Source organism: Hemitrygon akajei, chromosome 15, assembly GCF_048418815.1.
Source record: "Hemitrygon akajei chromosome 15, sHemAka1.3, whole genome shotgun sequence".
Taxonomy (NCBI): Eukaryota; Metazoa; Chordata; class Chondrichthyes; order Myliobatiformes; family Dasyatidae; genus Hemitrygon; species Hemitrygon akajei.
Window position 1 is genome coordinate 6,928,434 of NC_133138.1, and position 22,984 is coordinate 6,951,417.

Sequence of the window (22,984 nt, forward strand, 5' to 3'; positions counted from 1 at the left end):
TTGCCTATTCTCCTCATCTGTCCAAGTCCTTCTGTAATCTCTCTACTTCCTCTGAACTACTACCCCCTCCACCTATATTTGCATCATCCGCAAACTTTGCAACAAAGCCATCAATTCTGTCATAAAAGTCATTGACATATAACACAAAAAGAAGTGGTCCCAACACAGACCCCTTGGTACACCACTAGTCACTGGCAGCCAACCAGAATAGGGCCCCTTTATCCCCACTCTTTGCCTCCTACCAATCAGCCACTGCTCTGTCCATGCTGGAATCTTTCCTGCAATACCACGGGTTCAGAGATTGTTGAGCAGCCTCGTGTGCAAAGGCCTTCTGAAAATCCAAGTACGTATCAATGGATTCTCCTTTGTCTATCCTGCTTGTTTTTTCTTCAAAGAATTCCAACAGCTTTGTCAGGCAAGATTCAAGACATATTTTATGTTAACTTTGACCGCCAGTGTGCCAACTACCTGCCTACCTGTGTTGCTGCATTCAGGGATCTACGTATCTTTATCACGCTTAAGAGAAAGCTAGCTTGCTTAAATCTTGTGAAACTGATTTTTCAACATCTTGAGGCGGTGTCGTGCGGCGTCTATGCTGGGTTGGGGGCTGGCCTGTTCCATCGGTGCTGCCATCTAGTGGAAGGTAAGCCTGACTGCACGCACATGTACATCTGCAGACCGCATGTTCTTGCCGATAACACCCACACACCGTCAAGTTGGCAGGACACGTCACTCCGGGGCATAGGCTTCACCTGTGATGGACCGAGCTGTGTTCACCACTTTTCACTGGTCAGGGCAGTGAGTACAGTGGGAGGGATGTCCACGCTTGGGGCGGGTGCTGCTCATCCCGCCATGGGAAGGATGTCATTCAGCTGAAGAGGGTGCAGAAAGAATTAACACGGATGTGCCTGGGACAGTAGGACCAAAGAGAGTGAGACTCTTTTCCCCAGAAGTGAAGGAGGCCAAGAGGTGTAATTGGAAATGGTTTATTATTGTCACATGTACTGAGATACAGTAAAAAGTTTGTCGTACGTTCTGTTCAGACAGATCAGATCATTATACAGTGCATTGAGGTAGAACAAGAGAAAACAATAACAGGATGCAGAATAAAGTGTCACAGTTAGAGAGAAAGTGCAGTGCAGGCAGACAGTAGGTGCAAGGTCATGACACAATAGACTGAGAGGACACAGCTCAGTACATCACAGAAACCAGCCTCCCCTCCACGGATTCTGTCTACACTTCCCACTGTCTCAGTAAAGCAGCCGGCAGAATCAAAGACCCCACCCACCCCAGACATTCTCTCTTCTCCCCTCTCCCGTCGGGCAGAAGATACAAAAGCCTGAAAGCACGTCCCACCAGGCCCAAGGACAGCTTCTACCCCACTGTTATCAGTGACAGCACGTCCCCACCAGGCCCAAGGACAGCTTCTACCCCACTGTTATCAGTGAGAGCACGTCCCACCAGGCCCAAGGACAGCTTCTACCCCACTGTTATCAGTGAAAGCACGTCCCACCAGGCCCAAGGACAGCTTCTATCCCACTGTTATCAGTGAAAGCACGTCCCACCAGGCCCAAGGACAGCTTCTACCCCACTGTTATCAGTGAAACCACGTCCCACCAGGCCCAAGGACAGCTTCTACCCCACTGTTATCAGTGAAAGCACGTCCCACCAGGCCCAAGGACAGCTTCTACCCCACTGTTATCAGTGAAAGCACGTCCCACCAGGCCCAAGGACAGCTTCTACCCCACTGTTATCAGTGAAAGCACGTCCCACCAGGCCCAAGGACAGCTTCTACCCCACTGTTATCAGTGAGAGCATGTCCCACCAGGCCCAAGGACAGCTTCTACCCCACTGTTATCAGTGAGAGCACGTCCCACCAGGCCCAAGGACAGTTTCTACCCCACTGTTATCAGTGAAAGCACGTCCCACCAGGCCCAAGGACAGCTTCTACCCCACTGTTATCAGTGAAAGCACATCCCACCAGGCCCAAGGACAGCTTCTACTCCACTGTTATCAGTGAGAGCACGTCCCACCAGGCCCAAGGACAGTTTCTACCCCACTGTTATCAGTGAAAGCACGTCCCACCAGGCCCAAGGACAGCTTCTACCCCACTGTTATCAGTGAAAGCACGTCCCACCAGGCCCAAGGACAGCTTCTACCCCACTGTTATCAGTGAAAGCACATCCCACCAGGCCCAAGGACAGCTTCTACTCCACTGTTATCAGACTCCTGTAAATAAGGCGGACTTTTGACCTCACAATCTAACGCATTATGATCTCACACTTTATCGTTTACCTGCACTGTACTTTTTTGCCGTCTTTTATTTAGAGATACATCCCAAAGAGTGCACACGGAATAATTGTGTCAGGAATGGACAGGAGGAGGAGTATAGGAAACTGATACAGGACTTTGTGATATGGTGCAACTCAAACTACCTGCGTCTCAATATCACCAAGACCAAGGAGATGGTGGTGGACTTTAGGAGATCTAGGCCTCATATGGAGCCAGTGATCATTAATGGAGAATGTGTGGAGCAGGTTAAGACCTAAAAGTATCTGAGAGTACAGTTAGACGAGAAGCTAGACTGGACTGCCAACACAGATGCCTTGTGCAGGAAGGCACAGAGTCGAATGTACTTCCTAAGAAGGTTGGCGTCATTCAATGTCTGTAGTGAGATGCTGAAGATGTTCTATAGGTCAGTTGTGGAGAGCGCCCTCTTCTTTGTGGTGGCGTGTTGGGGAGGAAGCATTAAGAAGAGGGACGCCTCACGTCTTAATAAGCTGGTAAGGAAGGCGGGCTCTGTCGTGGGCAAAGTACTGGAGAGTTTAACATCGGTAGCTGAGCGAAGGGCGCTGAGTAGGCTACGGTCAATTATGGATAACTCTGAACATCCTCTACATAGCACCATCCAGAGACAGAGAAGCAGTTTCAGCGACAGGTTACTATCGATGCAATGCTCCTCAGACAGGATGAAGAGGTCAATACTCCCCAATGCCATTAGGCTTTACAATTCTACCGCCAGGACTTAAGAACTTTTTAAAAGTTATTAATAATGCTTTTTGAGATAGTGATTTAGATGCATATCATATTTTTTTTACTGAGTTAAGTATTGTATGTAATTAGTTTTGCTACAACAAGTGTATGGGACATTGGAAAAAAGTTGAATTTCCCCATGGGGATGAATAAAGTATCTATCTATCTATCTATCTATCTATTATATTCGTGTGACCAATCGCACTGCTATCCCGCTCGTCTTTGTAACAAGGGAGCAGACCCTGAGAAAATCCATGTGATTGTGGGGAGAACGTGCAAAGTCCTTACAGACAGCAGTGGGAATTGAACCCTGGTCGCTGGTACCGTAAAATCGTTATGCTAACCTCAACATTACCAACCCCACTGAGGGAGTATACAGATACTGTCTGCCCACTCTGTCTATGCCTCTCATCATCTTATAAACCTCTATCAGATCTCCCCCAGCCTCTGCCACTCCAGAGGAAATAGTCCAAGTTTGTTCAACCTCTCATTATAGCTCATGCCCTCTAATCTGGGCAACATCCTGGACCCAGCCATGGTTGGTACAGATGCTGTGACCCAGAGGGAAGCAAGGGGGAAGCAGAACCCCAAGGAGATTAAAGATACAAAGGGAATCAGGGACCAGATAAGGAGATGCAGGACAAGCCAGGCATCACCCAGCTCTCAGACACGAGAGATTCTGCAGACGCTGGAAAACTTGAGCAACACACACAAAATGCTGGAGGATTTCAGTAGGTCAGGCAGCATCTGTGCAGGTGAATAAACAGTTCACATTGTGGCCCGGGAAGGTCTTTGCCCAAAACGACGACCGTTCATTCCTTTCCAATGCCGCTGAGCTCCCCCAGCACTCTGTGTCTGTTGATCACCCACCTCATTATTCCTGTCTGTTGCAGTAGAATGACTCACGTTATCTGTCACAGCGAAGTGTGCTGTTTGCATTCACACAGTCCGAGGATGTGCTGGGGCGGCCTGGAAGTGTCAGTACACCTCCAGTACCAACATATCACGCCCATGATTCATGAATGCTAACCTATACGTCTCTGGAATGTGGGAGGAAGCTAGAGCACCTGGAGGAAACTGAGTACAAACTCCTTACAGACAGTGGCAGGAACTGATCTCTGATCACTGGCGCTGAAATATCGTATCGCTAACCTCTACGCTATGGTGTTGCCCCGCTAATTTACAGTACTTCTTATGCCTTGCAGCTGTAGAACAACAAACGTCAGAGTGATTCTGATACCGAACTGTGGGCATAGTGGTTAGTGCGGCACTTTACCGCTTGGGCCGTCAGACTTTACAGTTCAATCCTAGCGTCCTCTGTAAGTTTACCTCACGGAATGCCTGGACTTTCTCCGGGTGCTCCAGTTTCCTCCTACAGTCAAAGACGTACCGGGTAGGTTAATTTGTCATTGCAATTTGTCCCTTGATTAGGTTAGGGCTAAATCACGGTTGAACGGGCACCACACGAGCCGTATGGCTCCTCCCCTTCGCTCCTGACACGGGCAACTCTCACCTGGTGGTCCTGCGCCTGGGCTTCATTCTTGTCGATGGAGTTCACCACCTCAAACTCGGACGAGGAGCCCTGTGGAAGCACAAAGGCGACAGTTCACAAGGCGCAGAGGCCACGGTGGCTCAGTGGAACGCGGTTGAGTGCAGTCATTGCCCAGCATTTCCGGGTGCTTTCCGTTAACGGTGGGGGGGGGGGGGGGGGGGGGTTGGGGGTGAAGGGCAGTAATAGAGGTGCTGAGGTGGAAACGAGGAAGAGCGGACAGCTCTAGGCTCCCCAGCAGACAGACGACCCAACGTGAGTTTCTCCTGCGCGTTCCAGTTGACTCCCACATCCAGGGAACACCTGGGCTGGTGAATCAGCTGCTGTAAGCCAGTCCAGGCGGCTGAAGACTCGCGTGTGAGAAAGGACAAGTTAAGAAATCTGACATGTCACCAAAAACCAGTCTTTACAGATGCACCCTAGAAAGCATCCTATCCTTAGCTGCTTGGTTTGCAACTACTCTCCCCATAACTGCAGGAAACTGCAGAGAGTTGTGGACACATCACAGAAACCAGCCTCCCCTCCATGGGCTCTGTCTACACTTCTCACTGTCTCAGTAAAGCAGCCGGCAGAATCAGAGACCCCACCCACCCCAGACATTCTCTCTCCCCCCCTCTCCCATCGGGCAGAAGATACAAAAGCCTGAAAGCATGTCCCACCAGGTTACAGGACAGCTTCTACCCCACTGTTATCAGTGAAAGCACGTCCCACCAGGCCCAAGGACAGCTTCTACACTGTTATCAGTGAAAGCACGTCCCACCAGGCCCAAGGACAGCTTCTACCCCACTGTTATCAGTGAAAGCACGTCCCACCAGGCCCAAGGACAGCTTCTACCCCACTGGTAGCAGACTCTTTAATGGACCTTTTGTATGATAAGGTGGACTCTTGACCTCACAATGCATCTTTCTAAGACCTTACACCGTATTGTCTGCCCGCACTGCACTTTCTCTGTAACTGTGACACTTTATTCTGCATTCTGTTATAGTTTTCCCTTGTTCTGCCTCAATGCATGGTGTAATGATCTGATGTAAGACAAGCTATTTACTGTTTCTCAGTACATGTGACAATAATAAACCAATTCCAATTGGGAAATGGTTGTACTGCTTCCCCAAGGGGTTGGCATGAACCTGCTGGGTTGAATAGGCTTCCACTGGGTTGTTATAAATGCCAGAACCAGCTACAAGAAGAAGTGGTCGAGACAGGTACAACAGTATCATTTCAGAAGCATTTGGGCAGCTATGTGGAGGTGTGGGGGGAGGATAGGAGCCGAACACAGGAAACTGGGACTAGCTGGATGGGCACTGTGGTCAGTCGGACTGGACGGGCTGAATGCCTGTACCCTTGCTATCTGAAAGACTGTTGGATAGGTACAACATGAATAAGGGGAGGTTAGAGCTGTAATTCTCATGCTAGGGTGCATGAACCCATCAGTTAACGGTAGGGGTCCAGGGCATTAAAAAAAGGTTTAGAGGGATTGGGGTTCACACAGGCAAATTGGATGACTTTAGTTTGGTATCTTGGTTGCCGGAGGCAGATGCATTAGGGACCTTTAAGAACCTCTTAAATGGGCACATGAGTGATAGAAAAGTGGAGGGTTATGTGGGAGGGAAGGGTTAGATTGATCTTAGAACAGGGTCAGCACAACATTGTGGGCCAAAGGGCCTGTACTGTGTTATAATGTTCTTAAAGGGACACAGCGAGGAACAGGCCCTTCTGGCCTACTGAGCCTCACCAGCCAGTAACCCACCCTCCTGTTCCCACCACAATTCAGATGAATGAGGGGGTGGAATGGTGAAAGGCCTTGATAGAGTGGATGCGGTGGTTCCTACGCTGGGGGAGTCCAAGACCAGAGGGGACAGCCTCAGAATAGAGGGACATCCTTTCAGAACGGAGGTGAGGAGGAATTTCTTTAGCCAGAGAGTGGCGAATCTGTGGAATTTGTTGTCACAGCTGGTTGTGGAGGCCAAGTCATTGGGTACATTTAAGGCAGAGGTTCTTGATTCATGAGGGCACGAAGGGATACGGGGGTTGTAGGGTTGGGGGGAGAGGGAGGAAATTGGGGCTGAGAGGGAAAATGGATCAGCCATGATGAAATGGGAGAGCAGACTTAATGGGCTAAGTGGCCTAATTCTGCTCCTGTACCCCATGGTTTTAACCCTAGTCTAATCACAGGACAACTGACAATGACCAATTAACCCATTAATCAGATTGTCTATGGACTGTGGGAGGAAACTGGAGCACCCGGAAGAAACTCGTGCGCTCACACGAAGGACACACAAACTTTACCGAAGCGTCAGAACTGAACTCTGAATCGATACCCCGAGCTGTAACAGCATAGTACCAACTGCTACAATACCGTGAGACTGCTAGGTCCTATGCTCTAACAGATCAACCCTCCTGCGGGTGAATTCAGGTTGCACAGACATCAGGGCAGGAAAAATATAGACGCAGCTGCCTCACCAGAACACGAGGTAGTCTCTCCTGTAAAGAGTGCTAGATGTTTGTTGAGTGAATCACTTCCAGTCAGATAGCGCTTTCAGAAAACCACCCTAACTGGATCTATCACAACTTGGTCCGGCAACTGCACTGCCCACAAGACCATAAGACATAGGAGCAGGGTTAGGCCATTCGGTCCATCGAATCTGCTCTGCCATTCCATCATGGCTGATTTAATTTCCCCCTCAATCCCATTCATCTGCTTCTCCCTGTAACCTTTGACACTCTGACTAATCAAAGAAGTATCAACCTCCTCTTTAAATATACCCAATGACTTGGCCTCCACACCCATCTGAGGCAATAAATTCCACAGATTCACCACCCTCTGGCTGAATAATCTCCTCCTCATCTCTCTAAAGGGACATTCTTCTATTCAGAGGTTACTGTGTCTGGTGCTAGACTCACCTACTGTAGGAAATTTCCTCTCCACATCCACTCTATCTAGGTCTTTTAATAGGTTACCACAATACCACAAGAAATTGCAGAGTTGTGAACATAGCTCAGCACTTCAGTGGAAGCCAGCCTCCCCTCTACAGTCAGTGCCTCAGCCCGGTGGAAAGGTGAAAGGCCAAGGCTCAGTGTCAAGGGTCGGAGTGGAAGGGTGAGAGAACGAGGATAGCCCAGATATCTCAAGCCTCAGGACTTGGGACATAGAACACAAAAGACGTACATCAAAGGAACAGGCCCTTTGGCCCACAGTGTTGTCTCAAACTAAATTAACCCTTTTGTCTACACAATGCCCATATCCTTCCATTTTAAACATCTCTATCGTATTTACCTCCACTACCCCTCTCAGCACATTCCAGGACCCACCTCTCTCTCTGTAAAAAATTTGCCACACACATCTCTGTTGAACTTTCACTCTCTCACCTTAAATGTAAGCCTCTGGTATTAGACATTTCGCCCTGGGAAAAAGTACTGGCTGTCTATTTTATCTGAATCTCTCAACCTTGTAAACCTCTATCAGGTCTCCCCTCAGCCTCCGCTGCTCCAGAGAAAACAACCCAAGTTTATCTGACCTCTAACCCATCTAATCGAGGGAACATCCTCAAAACCCCTCCCATAATGAGGCAACCAGCATTGAAAGCAATTTCAGTGCTGAAACTGAAAGCAAACAGATGTGTTTTATAAAGCTGCAACCTAACTTCCTGACCTTTAACTCAATGCTTCAACTAAAAAAGGCAAGCATACCATAATCCTTCTTAGCCACCATAGCAACCTGTGTAGCCACTATCAGGGAGCTATGAACTTGGACCCCAAGTCCCTCTGCTCATCAACACCCTTAAGGGCCTCACCCTCGATAGTGTACGGCCTCTTTACATTTAAAACAAAAGATTCTCCTCCTCCTCCTCATTTTTCACTCAGAGTTGTAAAGTGCTTCAAGATTAAAAACAGGCCCTTCAGCCCTTCTATATGACCTCAGTACAGTAGGAGGATAGAGAGTGGAAGGAAGGTGAGCCGGGGGAGGTGAAAGGCAGGTGAGGGGACAGCACGGGTAAGAGGGGAGCCAGAGTGGGGAGTGGAGAAAGGGAGAAATTACTCAAGCCGTCAGGTTGGAGGCTACATGAACCCAGCCAGATATCTTCTGAATATGGTCAACATGCCTTCCCCAAACACTTGCACCTTGCCACTGAGGGTGGGGGAGACCAGACTAGAGGCCATAGGTTGAGGGTGAAAGGTGAAATATTTAAGGGGGCACCACGGTAGTGCGGCACTATTACAGCTCAGGGCGTTGGGAGTTCAGAGTTCAATTCCGACATCGTCTGTAAGGAGTCTGTACGTCCACCCGCGGAATGCGTGGCTTTTCTCTGGGTGCTCCGGTTTCCTCCCACAGTCCAAAGCCATAGCAGGTCAGCTAACTTGTCATTGTAGCTTGTCTGTGACTAGATCATAAGCCCATAAGACATAGCAGCAGAATTAGGCCATTCAGCCCATCAAGTCTGCTCTGCTATTTCATCATTTCTGATCCATTTCTCTCTCAATCCCATTATCCTGCCTTCTCCCCATAACACTTCATGCCCTGACTAATCAAGAACCCATCAGCCTCCACTTGAAATGCACCCAGTGAGCTGGCCTCCACAGCCGCCTGTGGCAACCAATTCCACAGATTCACCATTGTCTGCCTATAGAAATTCTACCTCATCTCCTCTCTAAATGGAAGTCCCTCTATTCTGGTCCTAGACTTCTCCACTAGAGGAAACATTCCCCCCCCCCCCCCCAATATACACTCTAGTGAGGCCTTTCAATAGTTGATAGATTTGAATGAGATACCCCCTCATTCTTCTAAACTCCAGCAAGTACAGACCCAGAGCCATCAGTTGAAGCCCATATGTCAACCCTTTCATCCCTGGAATCATTTCTGTGAACCTCCCCTGGACCCTCTCCAATGCCAGCACATCCTTTCTTAGATATGGGTCCAAAACTGCTCACGATACTCCAAGGTTGGGATTAAATTAGGGGTTGCTGGGCACGAGGCTCGAAGGACAGGATCGGCCTATTCCGCGCTGTACCTCAAAATAAACAAACACGATGAGGAACATCTTCACTCAGAGGGTAGTGCGAGTGTGGAACGAGCTGCCAGCCCAGCAATGGGTGTCAGTTTGATTGCAACATTTAAGAGAATCTTGGGTAACTACATTGAGGGCGATTTGGAGGGTTATAGTCCAGGTGTGGGTCAATGGGACTAGGCAGATTAATAGATCAGAATGGACTAGATGGGCCGAAGGGCCTATTTCTGTGCGGTACTGCTCTATGACTCCAAGACCAGACAAGAACTGGGACCTACAGGGTGGGTGGGTCGTTGAAAAGAACAGGGAGAATCCACGGGATGGGTCAGGCACAGGACTTTACGAGGACTCTACACTCACACTGGACGCAGGCTTCTCTTCTGTCTTGACATCTGCTGATTTCCCAGACTGGTCCGATCCTCGAGACGGTGGCTGTGGGCACACCTGCACAAAATCTACAAAAGTCGCGACAGTTCATTGAATTGAATTGACTTTATCTCTTACATCCTTCACATACGTGAGGAGTAAAAATCTTTATGTTACATCACCATCTAAATGTGCAACGTGCAATCATAGTAATTTATAATAAATAGAACAGTCAATGTAATAGAGTGCACTTGTCAGTGTGAGTTCATCAGTCTGAGGCCTGGTGGAAGAAACTGTCCCGGACCCTGTTGGTCCTGGCTTTTATGCTGCGGTACCGTTTCCCGGATGGTAGCAGCTGAATAGATTGTGGTTGGGTTCAAGTTCAATGTTCGTGGTATAATTATTATCACCATATACTACCCTCAGATTGATTTTCTTGCAGCCATTTACATATAAATAAATACAATAGAATTTCTACTCTCATCTATAACCAATGATCTAGATGATAATGTGGTTAACCAGATCAGCAAATTTGCAGAAGACACCAAGATTGGGGTGTAATGGACAGTGAGGAAGGCCATCATGGTTTGCAGAGGGATCTGGATTCACTGGAAATATGGGCTGAAAAATGGCAGATGGAATTTACTGCAGACAAGTATGAGGACACTGAGGAGTGTGGAAGAACAAAGGAATCTGTGAATACAGGTCCATAATTCATTGAAAGTGCTGTCACAGGTAGATAGGGTCACAAAGAAATCCTTTGGCACATTGGCCTTCGTAAATCAATGTACTGGGTACAGGAGATGGGATGTTATGTTGAAGTTGTGTAAGATGTTGGTGAGGTCTGATTTGGAGTGTTGTGTGTAGTTTCGGTCACCTACTTACGGGAAATACGTAAGCAAGGTTGATCGAGTACAGAGTGAACTTACAAGGATGTTGCCAGGTCTGGAGGACCTGAGTTATCGGGAAAGATTGAATAGGTTAGGACTTTATTCCCTAGAATGTAAAAGATTGAGAGGAGATTTGATAGAGACATGCAAAATTATGAGGGGTATAGAAAGGGTAAATGCAAGCAGGCTTTTTCCACTGAGGTTGGGTGAGACTAGAACTAGAGGTCATGGGTTAAGGGTGAAAGGTGAGAAGTTTAAGGGGAACGAGGTGAAACTTCTTCTGAGGGTCCTGAAGGTGTAGACAAGCTGCTAGCACACGTAGTGCGTGTGAGTTTGATTTCAACGTTTAAGACAAGTTTGGATAAGTACATAAGTACATGGATGGTAGGGATATGGAGGGCTAGGGTCGTGGTGCAGGTCAATGGCAGTAGCAGTTTAAATGGTTTCAGCATGGACTAGACGGGCAAATGGCCTGTTTCTGGGCTCTATGACTCTATGTTTCTATGACTCCAATTTATGAACAACAATAATTAACAAAGAATGAAAAACAACTATGTACAAAAGACACAGGGCAGCATGGTACCATCGCGGTTAGTGCAACGTTTTACAGCACCAGCGACCGGGGTTCAATTCCCGCCACTGTCTGTAAGGGGTTTGTACATTCTCCCTGTGACCATGTGGGTTTCCTCCGGGTGCTCTGGTTTCCTCCCACAGTCCAAAGACGTATCAGGTGGTAGGTTAATTGGCCACTGTAAATTGACCTGTGATTATTAGTGTTAAATCGGGGGTTGCCGGGCAGCGCAGTTCAAAGGGCCAGAAGGGTCATATTCCGCGCGGTAACTCGATAAATAAAAAATGAAAACTCCCTCCTGAAGGCTTTAGAGAAAGAGCAGCTGGATTCCTTCCACACAGTTCCCAAACACTGACAGACAGAAACGATGATGTATTAAAAGTTAAGAGACCCAATTTGCACTCGACACCTTCTGCTGAACAAGAGAGAGTCAGAGGAGAGGTGCAGCTCATAAGGCCACGGGCTCACGGCTCGAGAGAGTGTCAGTGCGTCTCTGTGTGTCTGTCCGTCTGTGTCTCTGTGTGTCTGTCCGTCAGTGTGTCTCTGTGTGACTGACCGTCAGCGTGTCTCTGTGTGTCTGTCCGTCAGTGTGTCTCTGTGTGTCTGTCCGTCTGTGTCTCTGTGTGTCTGTCCGTCAGTGTCTGTGTATGTCTGTCCATCAGTGTGTCTCTGTGTGTCTGTCCGTCAGTGTGTCTGTGTATGTCTGTCCGTCAGTGTGTCTCTGTGTGTCTGTCCGTCAGTGTCTGTGTGTGTCTGTCCGTCAGTGTGTCTCTGTGTGTCTGTCCGTCAGTGTGTCTGTGTATGTCTGTCCGTCAGTGTCTGTGTGTGTCTGTCCGTCAGTGTGTCTCTGTGTGTCTGTCCGTCAGTGTGTCTGTGTATGTCTGTCCGTCAGTGTGTCTCTGTGTGTCTGTCCGTCAGTGTGTCTCTGTGTGTCTGTCCGTCAGTGTGTCTGTGTGTGTCTGTCCGTCAGTGTCTGTGTATGTCTGACCGTCAGTGTGTCTCTGTGTGTCTGTCTGTCAGTGTGTCTAGGTCACCGTGTCTGTGGACAGACATGTCACATGGAAGTGGGAAGTGTAACTAAAATAAGATCATAAGACATATGTATAAATTAGACCACTCAGCCCATCGAGTGTGTTCCATCAGTCAGAATCAGATTTGATATCACTGGCATACATCATGAAATGTGTTGTGTTGTGACAGCAGTACTTTGAAATACATCATAATTTTTAAAAAATTATAAATTACAAGAATATATATAAATTAAGTTAAAGAGAGAGTAAAAATGAAGTAGTGTTCATAGATTCAGTGCCCATTCAGAAACCTGATGGTGGAGGGGAAAAATCTGTTCCTGAAACTCTGAGTTACTTCAGGCTCCTGAACCTCTTCACACTAGATGGGCTGAAGGGCCTGTTCTGTGCTGTAGTGATTTATGGCTCTATGGACCCAGGGCAAAGGCCAGACTGGGGGTTGGGGAATGGTGGGGGTGACTGCGTTCTGAGCTGGGAGAATCCACATACCTTCTCCAGCAGCAGTGACCACCGGACTCTGACCCTCCTGGGGTGACAGGCTGATGCCAGATCTGAGGACCTCCTGACGCACCAGTTCCTCCACCTTCTGCTTCAGCTTGGAGGCTTCGGACTGAGACTCCTCCAGGAGGTTGCCTGGGTGACAGAGAGAGAGCAGGCTGTGCTAAACACCAAGAACATGGATAACTCTCAATTTATCAAGCATGCTCCTTCCAAAGGCCATGGACACAGCCCCATCACCAACTCCTCCCTCCCTACCTACTGAATTCCCTCCCGCAGCCCACAGACACCCCACCGTCACCAACTCTCCCCTCCACACCCACTGAATCCCCTCCCGCAGCCCACAGACACCCCCCGTCACCAACTCTCCCCTCCACACCCACTGAATCCCCTCCCGCAGCCCACAGACACCCCCCATCACCAACTCTCCCCTCCACACCCACTGAATCCCCTCCCGCAGCCCACAGACACCCCCCCCGTCACCAACTCTCCCCTCCCACAGTCCATGGACACGCTCCCCCCATCACTGACCCACTGAATCCCCTCCCGCAGCCCACAGACACCCCCCCGTCACCAACTCTCCCCTCCACACCCACTGAATCCCCTCCCACAGCCCACAGACACCCCCCGTCACCAACTCTCCCCTCCACACCCACTGAATCCCCTCCCGCAGCCCACAGACACCCCCCCATCACCAACTCTCCCCTCCACACCCACTGAATCCCCTCCTGCAGCCCACAGACACCCCCCCCGTCACCAACTCTCCCCTCCCACAGTCCATGGACACGCTCCCCCATCACTGACCCACTGAATCCCCTCCCACAGCTCACAGACACCCCCCCCGTCACCGACTCTCCCCCCATCCACTGAAACCCCTCCTGCAGCCCAGACACCCCCCCATCACCAACACTCCCCCCACACCCACTGAATCCCCTCCTGCAGCCCACAGATAACCACCCCCCCCCGTCACCAACTCTCCCCTCCCACAGTCCATGGACTCGCCCTCATCACTGACCCCACACCCACTGAATCCCCTCCCACAGCCCATGGATACTCTCCCCAGTCCCTCCCCACACTACCAACATGTAAATACCACCACCTCACCCCCAACCCCTCATCTCGTCACCAGGACCGGTGTGAAGAACTTTGGGCATTTTGTTTTTGGATACAGGAAAGTTAAGGTTTGGTTTTACTTGGCGGGACATTTCGAACAGAAGGGCTTTAAATAACTATGACTGCTCCTTTAAGTTGCTACCCAGTCGGGCAGTCCTAGTCCTGATGCTCCTGCACCTCCTTCCTGACGGTAGTGGGTCAGAGAGATTGTAGGACGGGTGGACAACAATGCTTTGGGCCCTACAAGTACAATGCTCCCGGTAAATGTCACAAATAGGGGGAGCTTCTCAGCAGTTTTTAAATATCCTCTGCAGGGTCTTGGGGTCCAATGCCTTGCAACTTCTGTACCACACAACGATGCCGCCTCTGTAGAAAGTTGCCAGAATGGGGACGTGGAGCCTTGCATGCCTCTGCCTCCCCAGAAAGTGTAGACACTGCTGTGCCTTCTTCACTAGTGAGGAGATGTTGTGGGTCCAGGTTAGATCGTCCATTATCGGCACACCAAGGAACTTCGTGGCCTTCGTTCGCTCCACGGCAGAGCCTGTGATATGAAAGGAGCGTGGTTGGTGCATACCTTCCTGAAGTCCACACTTTTGAAGTCATCTCTTTTGCCTTGTCCATACTGAGACCCAGGTTACTGTTCCTGCACCATTCCCAAGCCTCTCAACTTCCTCTCTCCCTGCCGACTCATCGCTGTGGCTGATGAGGGCAACCACTCGGGTATCAGTGAACCTGATGATGCGGTTTGAGCTGGGTCTGGCCGTGCAGTCGTGAGTGAGCAGCGTTAAATGCAGCGGACTGATGACACAACCCTGCAGGCACCAGTGCTCAGTGTGATGGAGCTAGAAATGTTGCTGCCAACTCACACTGACTGAGGTCTTTTTGTCAAGAAGTCCAAGATCCAGTTACAAGTCACCTGGGAATTTTTTCCGCACTCTCTCCAGTTTAATCACCCTGGTGCAGTTGGTTTAAGAGAACGTATTTTCATACATACAACACTGACAAATCATCCTATGACCCCACCCATAAGAGTGTTTCTATTCCATTATTCTCCATCTCTCCCCAACCCACCAACCTTCTCCACTATCCCACTCTCCACCGTGTGACCGTGCGACATCACAAAATCCATCATTAAGGGCCCCCATCACCCAGGACATGCCCTCTTCTCATTGCTACCATCAGGAAGGAGGTACAGCGGTCCGAAGGCACAGACTCAATGTTGCAAGAACAGCTTCTTCTCCAAGGCCATCAGATTTCCGAACGGACAATGAGCCGACTCATGAACACCATCTCAGTAGTTTGCTCTCCTTTTTGCAATATATACAAGGCATACAAGATGAGACTGGGTCTCATGACCACGACTGGGTCTCATGATCACGACTGGGTCGGGGATGAAGTGGGAAGTTAGGAAGTGAGGTGAGAAAGGTAAAAGGCTGAAGGAGGATTCGTCTTTAATCATCACCTGCCAGCTTGCTTTCCTGCACAACCCACCCCTCCCTCACCACCTTATTCTGGCTTCTTCCTGCTTCCTTTCCAATCCTTTTGAAGGGTCTTGGCCCGAAACGTCAACTGTTCATTCAGTTCTAAAGAAGATGCTGTCTGACCTGCTGAGTTCCTCCAGTATCTTGTGTGTGTTGCTCTGGATTTCCAGCATCTGCAGAATCTCTTTTTGTTCATGATTTATGGGAGGAACTCAGCAGGTTCTGGAGGGGAATAAACAGTTGATGTTTGGGGCCGAGATCCTTCATCGGGTCTGGAAAGGAAGGGGCCAGAAGCCAGAATAAGTAGGTGGGGGAGAGAAAGGAATAAGGAGGGAGGGAGAAATTAACGGAGGTTGGAGAAATCGATGGTTATACTGTCAGGTTGGAGGCTACGCAGATGGTATGAGGTGTTGCTCCTCCAACCTGAGATTGGGTGTTTCGTGGGAGTAGAGGTGGCCATGGACCAACCTGACAGAATGGGAATGGGAAATCAGATCGAAATGGATTGCTACTTAGAGATCTTGCCTTTTGAGGCGTTCTCGATAAAGCGGTGTCCCCCCAGTCTATGTTGGGTCTTCGTGTGTGTTGCTTTGGTGTCCAGCATCTGTGGAATCTCTTGTTTTATGATTTCCTACAGAAGTTTAAAATTTATTCTTGGGGGTGTGAGCCCATGACCATCAACTTAAAACCCTCAAATGAATGGAAATTTTCTGGAGGTTTGGACGCATTTTTGGAATTATGAGCCTGAAAATTAAGTCTAACTGGGGTCTGGCAAGGGAGAATTGGGCATGGTCGTCCGTCTAGGCTTTAACCTAGAGTGGAAGGAACTGAAGTACGAAGAGCTAAAGCTGCAGATTTCTTACCCAAGCTCTCCAAGCCTTTCATTCGCTCCTTCAGGACATTGTTCTCGGCGACCAGCTGCTGGTAGGAGGTGGGCGAGTGTGGTGGCTCACTGCTGATGCCCACTGGGGACCCAGTGCCATTCCCACCGGGGTCATAGATTCGGTGGGGGATCCTAGCTTCCATGGCACCTTGAGGCTTCTCATCCACAGACGGCCCTCCTCATCACTGTGGGGAGCAAGGTGCAGGTCAGTGACAGTGCAGGGCCCCACTGTCCTCCCCTCCATCCTGTATACACACACTCACTCTCTCACACACACTCTCTCTCAGACACACACACACTCTCTCTCTCTCTCTCTCAGACACACACACACACACACTCTCTCTCTCTGACACACACACACACACTCTCTCTCTCTCTCTCTCTCTGACACACAAAGATCGCCCCATCCTACATATGCACATAGTGCCTGACCCTACGTAGACACAGAGTACATCACCCCACCCACACAGACGGCCCTCCTCATCACTGTGGGGAGCAAGGTGCAGGTCAGTGACAGTGCAGGGCCCCACTGTCCTCCCCTCCATCCTGTGTACACACACACACACACTCACTCTCTCACACACACACTCTCTCTCTCTCTCTCTCAGACACACACACACTCTCTCTCTCAGACACACACACACTCTCTCTCTCTCAGACACACACACTCTCTCTCTCTCTCTCTCAGACACACACACACTCTCTCTCTCTCAGACACACACACTCTCTCTCTCTCTCTCTCAGACACACACACACTCTCTCTCTCTCAGACACACACACACTCTCTCTCTCAGACACACACACACACACTCTCTCTCTCTCTCTCTCTCTCTGACACACAAAGATCGCCCCATCCTACATATGCACATAGTGCCTGACCCTACGTAGACACAGAGTACATCACCCCACCCACACAGACGGCCCTCCTCATCACTGTGGGGAGCAAGGTGAAGGTCAGTGACAGTGCAGGGCCCCACTGTCCTCCCCTCCATCCTGTATACACACACTCACTCTCTCACACACTCTCTCTCTCTCTCAGACACACACACACACTCTCTCTCTCTCTCTGACACACACACACACACTCTCTCTCTCTGACACACAAAGATGCCCCCATCCTACACATAGTGCCTGACCCTACGTAGACACAGAGTACATCACCCCACTCACACAGATGTCCCTACGCTACGCTCACACACACAGACCGAACTCGTGCCATGCAGTTGGCAGACTCCAGCGCATCACTCCAGCCTGAGACCTCCCCGGGGCCACTGTGTTTACGGGTCTGGTCTGGCCACCGCTGTGCGGCACGCAGGACACAGCAACAAAGCACGGCAGCAGGTCCTCCTGCCCAACTCGTCCACGCCGACCAACTTGTCTAGTGTCTCCACATCTGGTCTGGGTCCTTCTACACCATCCATGAACCTGCGCAAGTGTCCTTTGGATAGTGGAATTGTACCCACCTTGACCACTTCCCCTCATGCACCCACCACCCTCTGTGTACAAAATGTTGCCCCTCAGGGGCCCTTTAAATCTACCCCCCCCCCCAACCTTAGATCTATGGCCTCTCGTTACATAGGAGAAAACTGCTGCGCCCAGGGGAAAATAAGGTTTGTTTTTGTCAGTCTCTGTTTATTCCTCTCCATAGACGCTGCCTCTGACTGAGGACTCTCCATCAGACTCCTCAATACCCAGAGCCTGGACTGACACCAGCTTACTGCCCTCTACTGTGTCTATTGTCTTGTTTATTATTTATTGTAATGCCTGCACTGTTTTGTGCACTTTATGCCATCCTGGGTAGGTTTGTAGTCTAGTGTAGTTTTATTTTCTGTGTTGTTTTCACATAGTTCGGTAGTTTTTGTATCGTTTCATGTACCACCATGGTCCTGAAAAACATTGTCTCATTTTTACTGTGTACTGTACTAGCAGTTATGGTCAAAATGACAATAAGAAGTGATTGACTTGACTGATCTGCTGAGTTCTGCCAGCATTTTGCGTGCGTTTCTCTGCACTTTGTCAGTACACATGACAATAAGTCAATTCCACCGGCATCACTTGCTGGCCTGTCATTCCTAGGCTTATTTCCGCTGCACTTCCAGGGAACTAGATCGGAATAGCAACAGACACCTAAAATTAGGCAGTCATCAGCTCACAGAGAACGAGAGTGCTCTCCGGGGTGCAGTGACAGTCGGAGAGGTCGTGGGAACATCCAGGCCAGGTTTTCCTCTCACTGCTGCCATCAGGAAGGAGGCACAGGAGTCCCAGGACCCTCACCACCAGCTTCAGGAACAGTTATTAACCCTCAACCACCAGGCTCCCGAACCAGCGTGGGTAACTTCACTCACCTCAACTCTGAACTGTTCCCACAACCTACAGACTCTATATCTCATGTTCTCAGTGTTGTTTTATTTACTTTTTTTTCGTATTTGCACATCGGTTGTTTGTCAATCTTTGTGTGTAGTTTTTCCAATGATTTTATTGTAATTCTTTGTTCTGTGAATGCCAGCAATAAAATGAATCTCAAGTTTACATATGGTGACATATACGTACTTTGATAGTAAATTTACTGAACTTTGAGGAAGCAGGACAGGAGATGGGAGAGTGACCGAGGGCTCAGAGTGTGAGATCATTCATTCCCTCAGATCAGCCATTAGCGTGTTGCTTTACAGCACCAGTGACCCGGGTTCAATTCCCACCACGGTCTGGAAGGAGCCTGTATGTTCTCCCCGTGACAATGTGGGTTTCCTCCGGGTGCTCTGGTGTCCTCTGATATTCCAAAAGACATCCAGGTTCGGGTTAGTGAGCTGTAGGTGTGTTATTTTAAAGCCAGATGCACGGTGACACTCGCCGGCTGCCCCAGCCCATCCTCGGACTGTGTTGGTCGTTGATGCAAACAACACATTTCACCGTGTGTTTCGATGTATATGTTGCAAATCAAGCTAATCTATCAACTAAGAAATGCTCTCAAGAGCACACCTCCGTTGAGATACAAGACCACCAGCTGCTTGGAAAAACTGGCCAAATAATACACTGACAGAAAGGGAAAACAAGGAGGGAGGAGACAGCACACTGTAGACACAGGAGACTGGAAATCTGGTGCATCATCATCATCATTGCCATGTTGTATGCATGTTGTGGGGGGGGGGGGGGTGTCAGAGTCTTTCAATGACCACGGTTGTTCTTGGCAAACTTTTCTACAGAAGTGGTTTGCCATTTCCTTCTCTGAGCAGTGTCTTTACAAGACGGGTGATCCCAGCCATTATCACTGCTCTTCAGAGATTGTCTGCCTGGCGTCAGTGGTCACATAACCAGGACTTGCGATATGCACCACCTGCTCCTATGGATTCATGTGACCCTGATCGGGGGCTATGCAGGTGCTACACCTTGTCCAAGGGTGACCTGTGGGCTAGCAGGGGGAAGGAATGCCTTACACCTCCTTTGGTAAAGATGTATCTCCACCCTGCTGCGCACAGAATGCTGTTTATACTGCATCTTATACTGTTTTCTTTTTAACTTGGGTCATAAATGCTCCTTATTTGTTAATATCCTTGTGGTAGTATTACTTTCTGTGTTATGTGGGAATTACATGTACCTTTCTGCTTTAAATATATTCAATGACTTGGCGTCTCCAGCCATGTGTGGCAATGAATTCCACAGATTCACCACCTTCCGACTAAAGATATCCCTCCTCATCAAGAGGATGATCTAGGACCCAGAACTGGAATTGCACACGGATATCAGAGGGAAATAGACGTGGAAAAATCTGAGCCAGTTTGGGAGGTCTGGACTGGAGAGGTCACCACACACAGGGGTTGTACAATGTTGGTGACAATAAACAGAAATTGAACTTCAGCTGGGAGATTATAGGTGGATGACGAAGATGGAATCTTATTTATTTCTCAATATTTTTTCTTGGAAAGTTCTCAGAGTTGTGGAAACCACAGTTTTTTTTTAAATAATACTTTTTTTAAAGATTTGTACATTTTAACAAACTCCTGTATTTTTCACAGTCCGTGGTGGTTCACCCCCACTCACTGACAGAAAGCACTACAGCCATTTCTCACTTTTCATTGGCTAAGTATGAGTACATTATCCATGTAATGTAGTTGTTTTATTAATGCAGCCTATGAACTAGTTTATTCCTGTCTAAGGAATTCCTTACGTATCTATAAAAGTCATGGATTTTTCAGAGGCGCCATCTTTTGCTTCTTTATTCTTTTGTCTTCACATTCACCTCTCAGCATCGTTTCTCAGCTCCGCATTTAGTTTGCTCAGTATTTGTATGTACTCTAAAATAATCTATCGTTAATTTCTCACCATTTTTGACTCCCGGAAGAATCACAAGGATCAGAAAATAAACAGAGATCCAACAAAGTCTTTCTGAATGGACAACAGGAGACCAAACACGGCCACCTCCCTTTACCCGAATCACATCTCTGCCTTCACAGACTACGAAGGAGAGAACGGCTCCTTTCCCACGTTCGTGAAAGGACGACCTCGACAATTTTGAATGCCGCTGCTGATCTCAGTGGCAGCCTGGATCAGTTAGCAATCGACTGAATAAAGTCACTTCCTTTTTAGCATTAAGCTCTCAGTCCCCATCCTCAGGGTGGAGGAGCCCTAATCGATTCATCAATCAATCCTACTTGCATCGTCTCTGATACTTGTCATATTGTAACTTGCTAAATTTTGTTACGTCTTGCACTGTACTGTTGCGACAAAACAACAAATTTCACAACGATAAACCTGAATCAGATTGATCCCATGGGAGCCAGTATGATGCAATGGGCCAAGTGGCCTTCTTCCTGTAAGATGGCTGTACACTGAGACGCAGCAGCATCTACGGGGCCAACCAAAGGTGTTACTGTTTTTTTTTTACAATCGCAAGATCCTGCTGGACTTTAAGACCTTAAAGTACTGCAGGTCTACCCCCATCAGCGAGCTGCTCGCTGGAGAAATTGAAGGAGTTGCGTTGGAGTGGTTCGTGGTGCTGCCTGCATCAGAGGGGTGTGAGTGTGGGTGCACAATCGAGGCGTGCAGTCTAACAACGAGCGATCATCTCTGTCGCTTGTCTTGTGATCGCAAGACCCTGCTGAACGTTGGTAATGTGCAAGTCTGGTTCACTAGTTTATTTGTGGGAATGACAGCGGGGTGGGGGGGATCTGCGTGGTTTCAGTTGTAGACAGGACTAGGCCTCAGGCCGGGGTATCACCTGTTTGCAGCTGCCAGGGAGAGAGGCATCGCAGTCGGTGTGGCGTGGCATCCATGTTGAAGTTGCGGCTGACCTCCAGCATTTGGTCAGTGGAAGACATTTGCTGCAACATTCACGGACTCAGGGACTCTTGGACAACACTTGTTGTGTGACCGAGTGGTTTCTGCTATCGTACAAGGGCTGTAGGTGCCTTGTTCTGTGTAGGACTGTTTCAATTATGTTTTGCACCTTGGCCCCAAAGGAACGCTGTCTCACTTGGCTTTATTCATGGGTATTCATGCTCAGCTGAATGACAATTAAACTTGAAATTGAACTTGAACTTGAGATACAAACATAATGGATTGGCAATGCAAAGGAAGTTGTAGTGGGAGAGAGAAACCAGAAAGAGGAAGCATGGATGCAATGGGTCGAATGGCCTCACACAATAGTGAGGCAGGCCCTTCAGCCTATCAGGATCATGCTGACCACCTAGAGGCACTTACACCTAAAGCAGTTAGCACATCGCTATTACAGAGCATCGGAGTTCAGAGTTCAGTCCAAACGTTGTCGGTGTGCCCTCTCCATAGAATGAGTGGGTTTCCTCCGGGTGCTCCGGTTTCCTCCCACAGTCCAAAGACAGACTGGGCAGTAGGTTAACTGCTCACGGCAGACTGTCCTGTCATTAGGCGGGGTGCTGCGTGGTGCAGCTCATTGTGCTGGAAGAGCCTATTCCGTGCTGTATCTCTAAATAAAATAAATTCCCCCCGTTCAATCGCTGTTCCCCCACCCAAAATTCTTTGAAAATGAAGCAGAAAGCATTTCTGAAGAAAATGGAAACAAAACACATTTAAAATAAATTCATGACATTGCCCTTTAATGCCCAGAGAATCCTTCCAACTTATCAGAGCACACTTGGAGGATTGTGAGCAGTTTTGGACCCCATATCAAAGAAAGGAGAGAGTCTAGAGGAGGTTTACGAGAATGCCTCTGGGAATTAAAGGGTTAACATATGGAGGAGAGTTTGGTGGCTCTGGGCCTGTACTCACTGGCGTTCAGAAGAATGCAAGGGGATCTCATTGAAAGCTATCAAATATTGAAAGGCTGGAGAGAGTGGATATGGAGAGATTTTCTTTAGCCAGAGGTCGGCAAACATCTGCTTTATAGATACCTAATGGTTTGGCCTCCACAGCCATCTGTGGCAATGAAGTCCATAGATTTACCACACTCTGCCTAAAGAAATTCCTTAGCTCTGTTCTAAAAGGCCATCCCTCTATTCTGAGGCTGTGCCCTCTTGTCCCAGACTCCCCCACTGCAGGAAACATCCTCTCCACATCCACTCTATCTGTGCCCTCTGGTCATAGACTACCCCACTATAGGA

The 22,984-nt window shown here is 48.8% G+C and overlaps 1 protein-coding gene across 4 annotated transcripts in view; it reads right to left on the bottom strand.

Annotated features, from left to right (window-relative positions):
* Positions 1-22,984, bottom strand: part of tnip1 (TNFAIP3 interacting protein 1) — a 108,188-nt gene that overhangs the window by 55,750 nt on the left and 29,454 nt on the right. For all 4 annotated transcript variants that reach the window (XM_073067111.1, XM_073067113.1, XM_073067114.1 and 1 more), the window contains exons 2-5: positions 16,396-16,600; positions 12,930-13,073; positions 9,946-10,040; positions 4,547-4,615 (exon numbers count right to left, since the gene is read on the bottom strand). In XM_073067111.1, coding sequence (XP_072923212.1) covers positions 4,547-4,615; positions 9,946-10,040; positions 12,930-13,073; positions 16,396-16,558 — 471 coding nt within the window. In that variant the 5' untranslated portion in view covers positions 16,559-16,600. The remainder of the gene's footprint in view (positions 1-4,546; positions 4,616-9,945; positions 10,041-12,929; positions 13,074-16,395; positions 16,601-22,984) is intronic.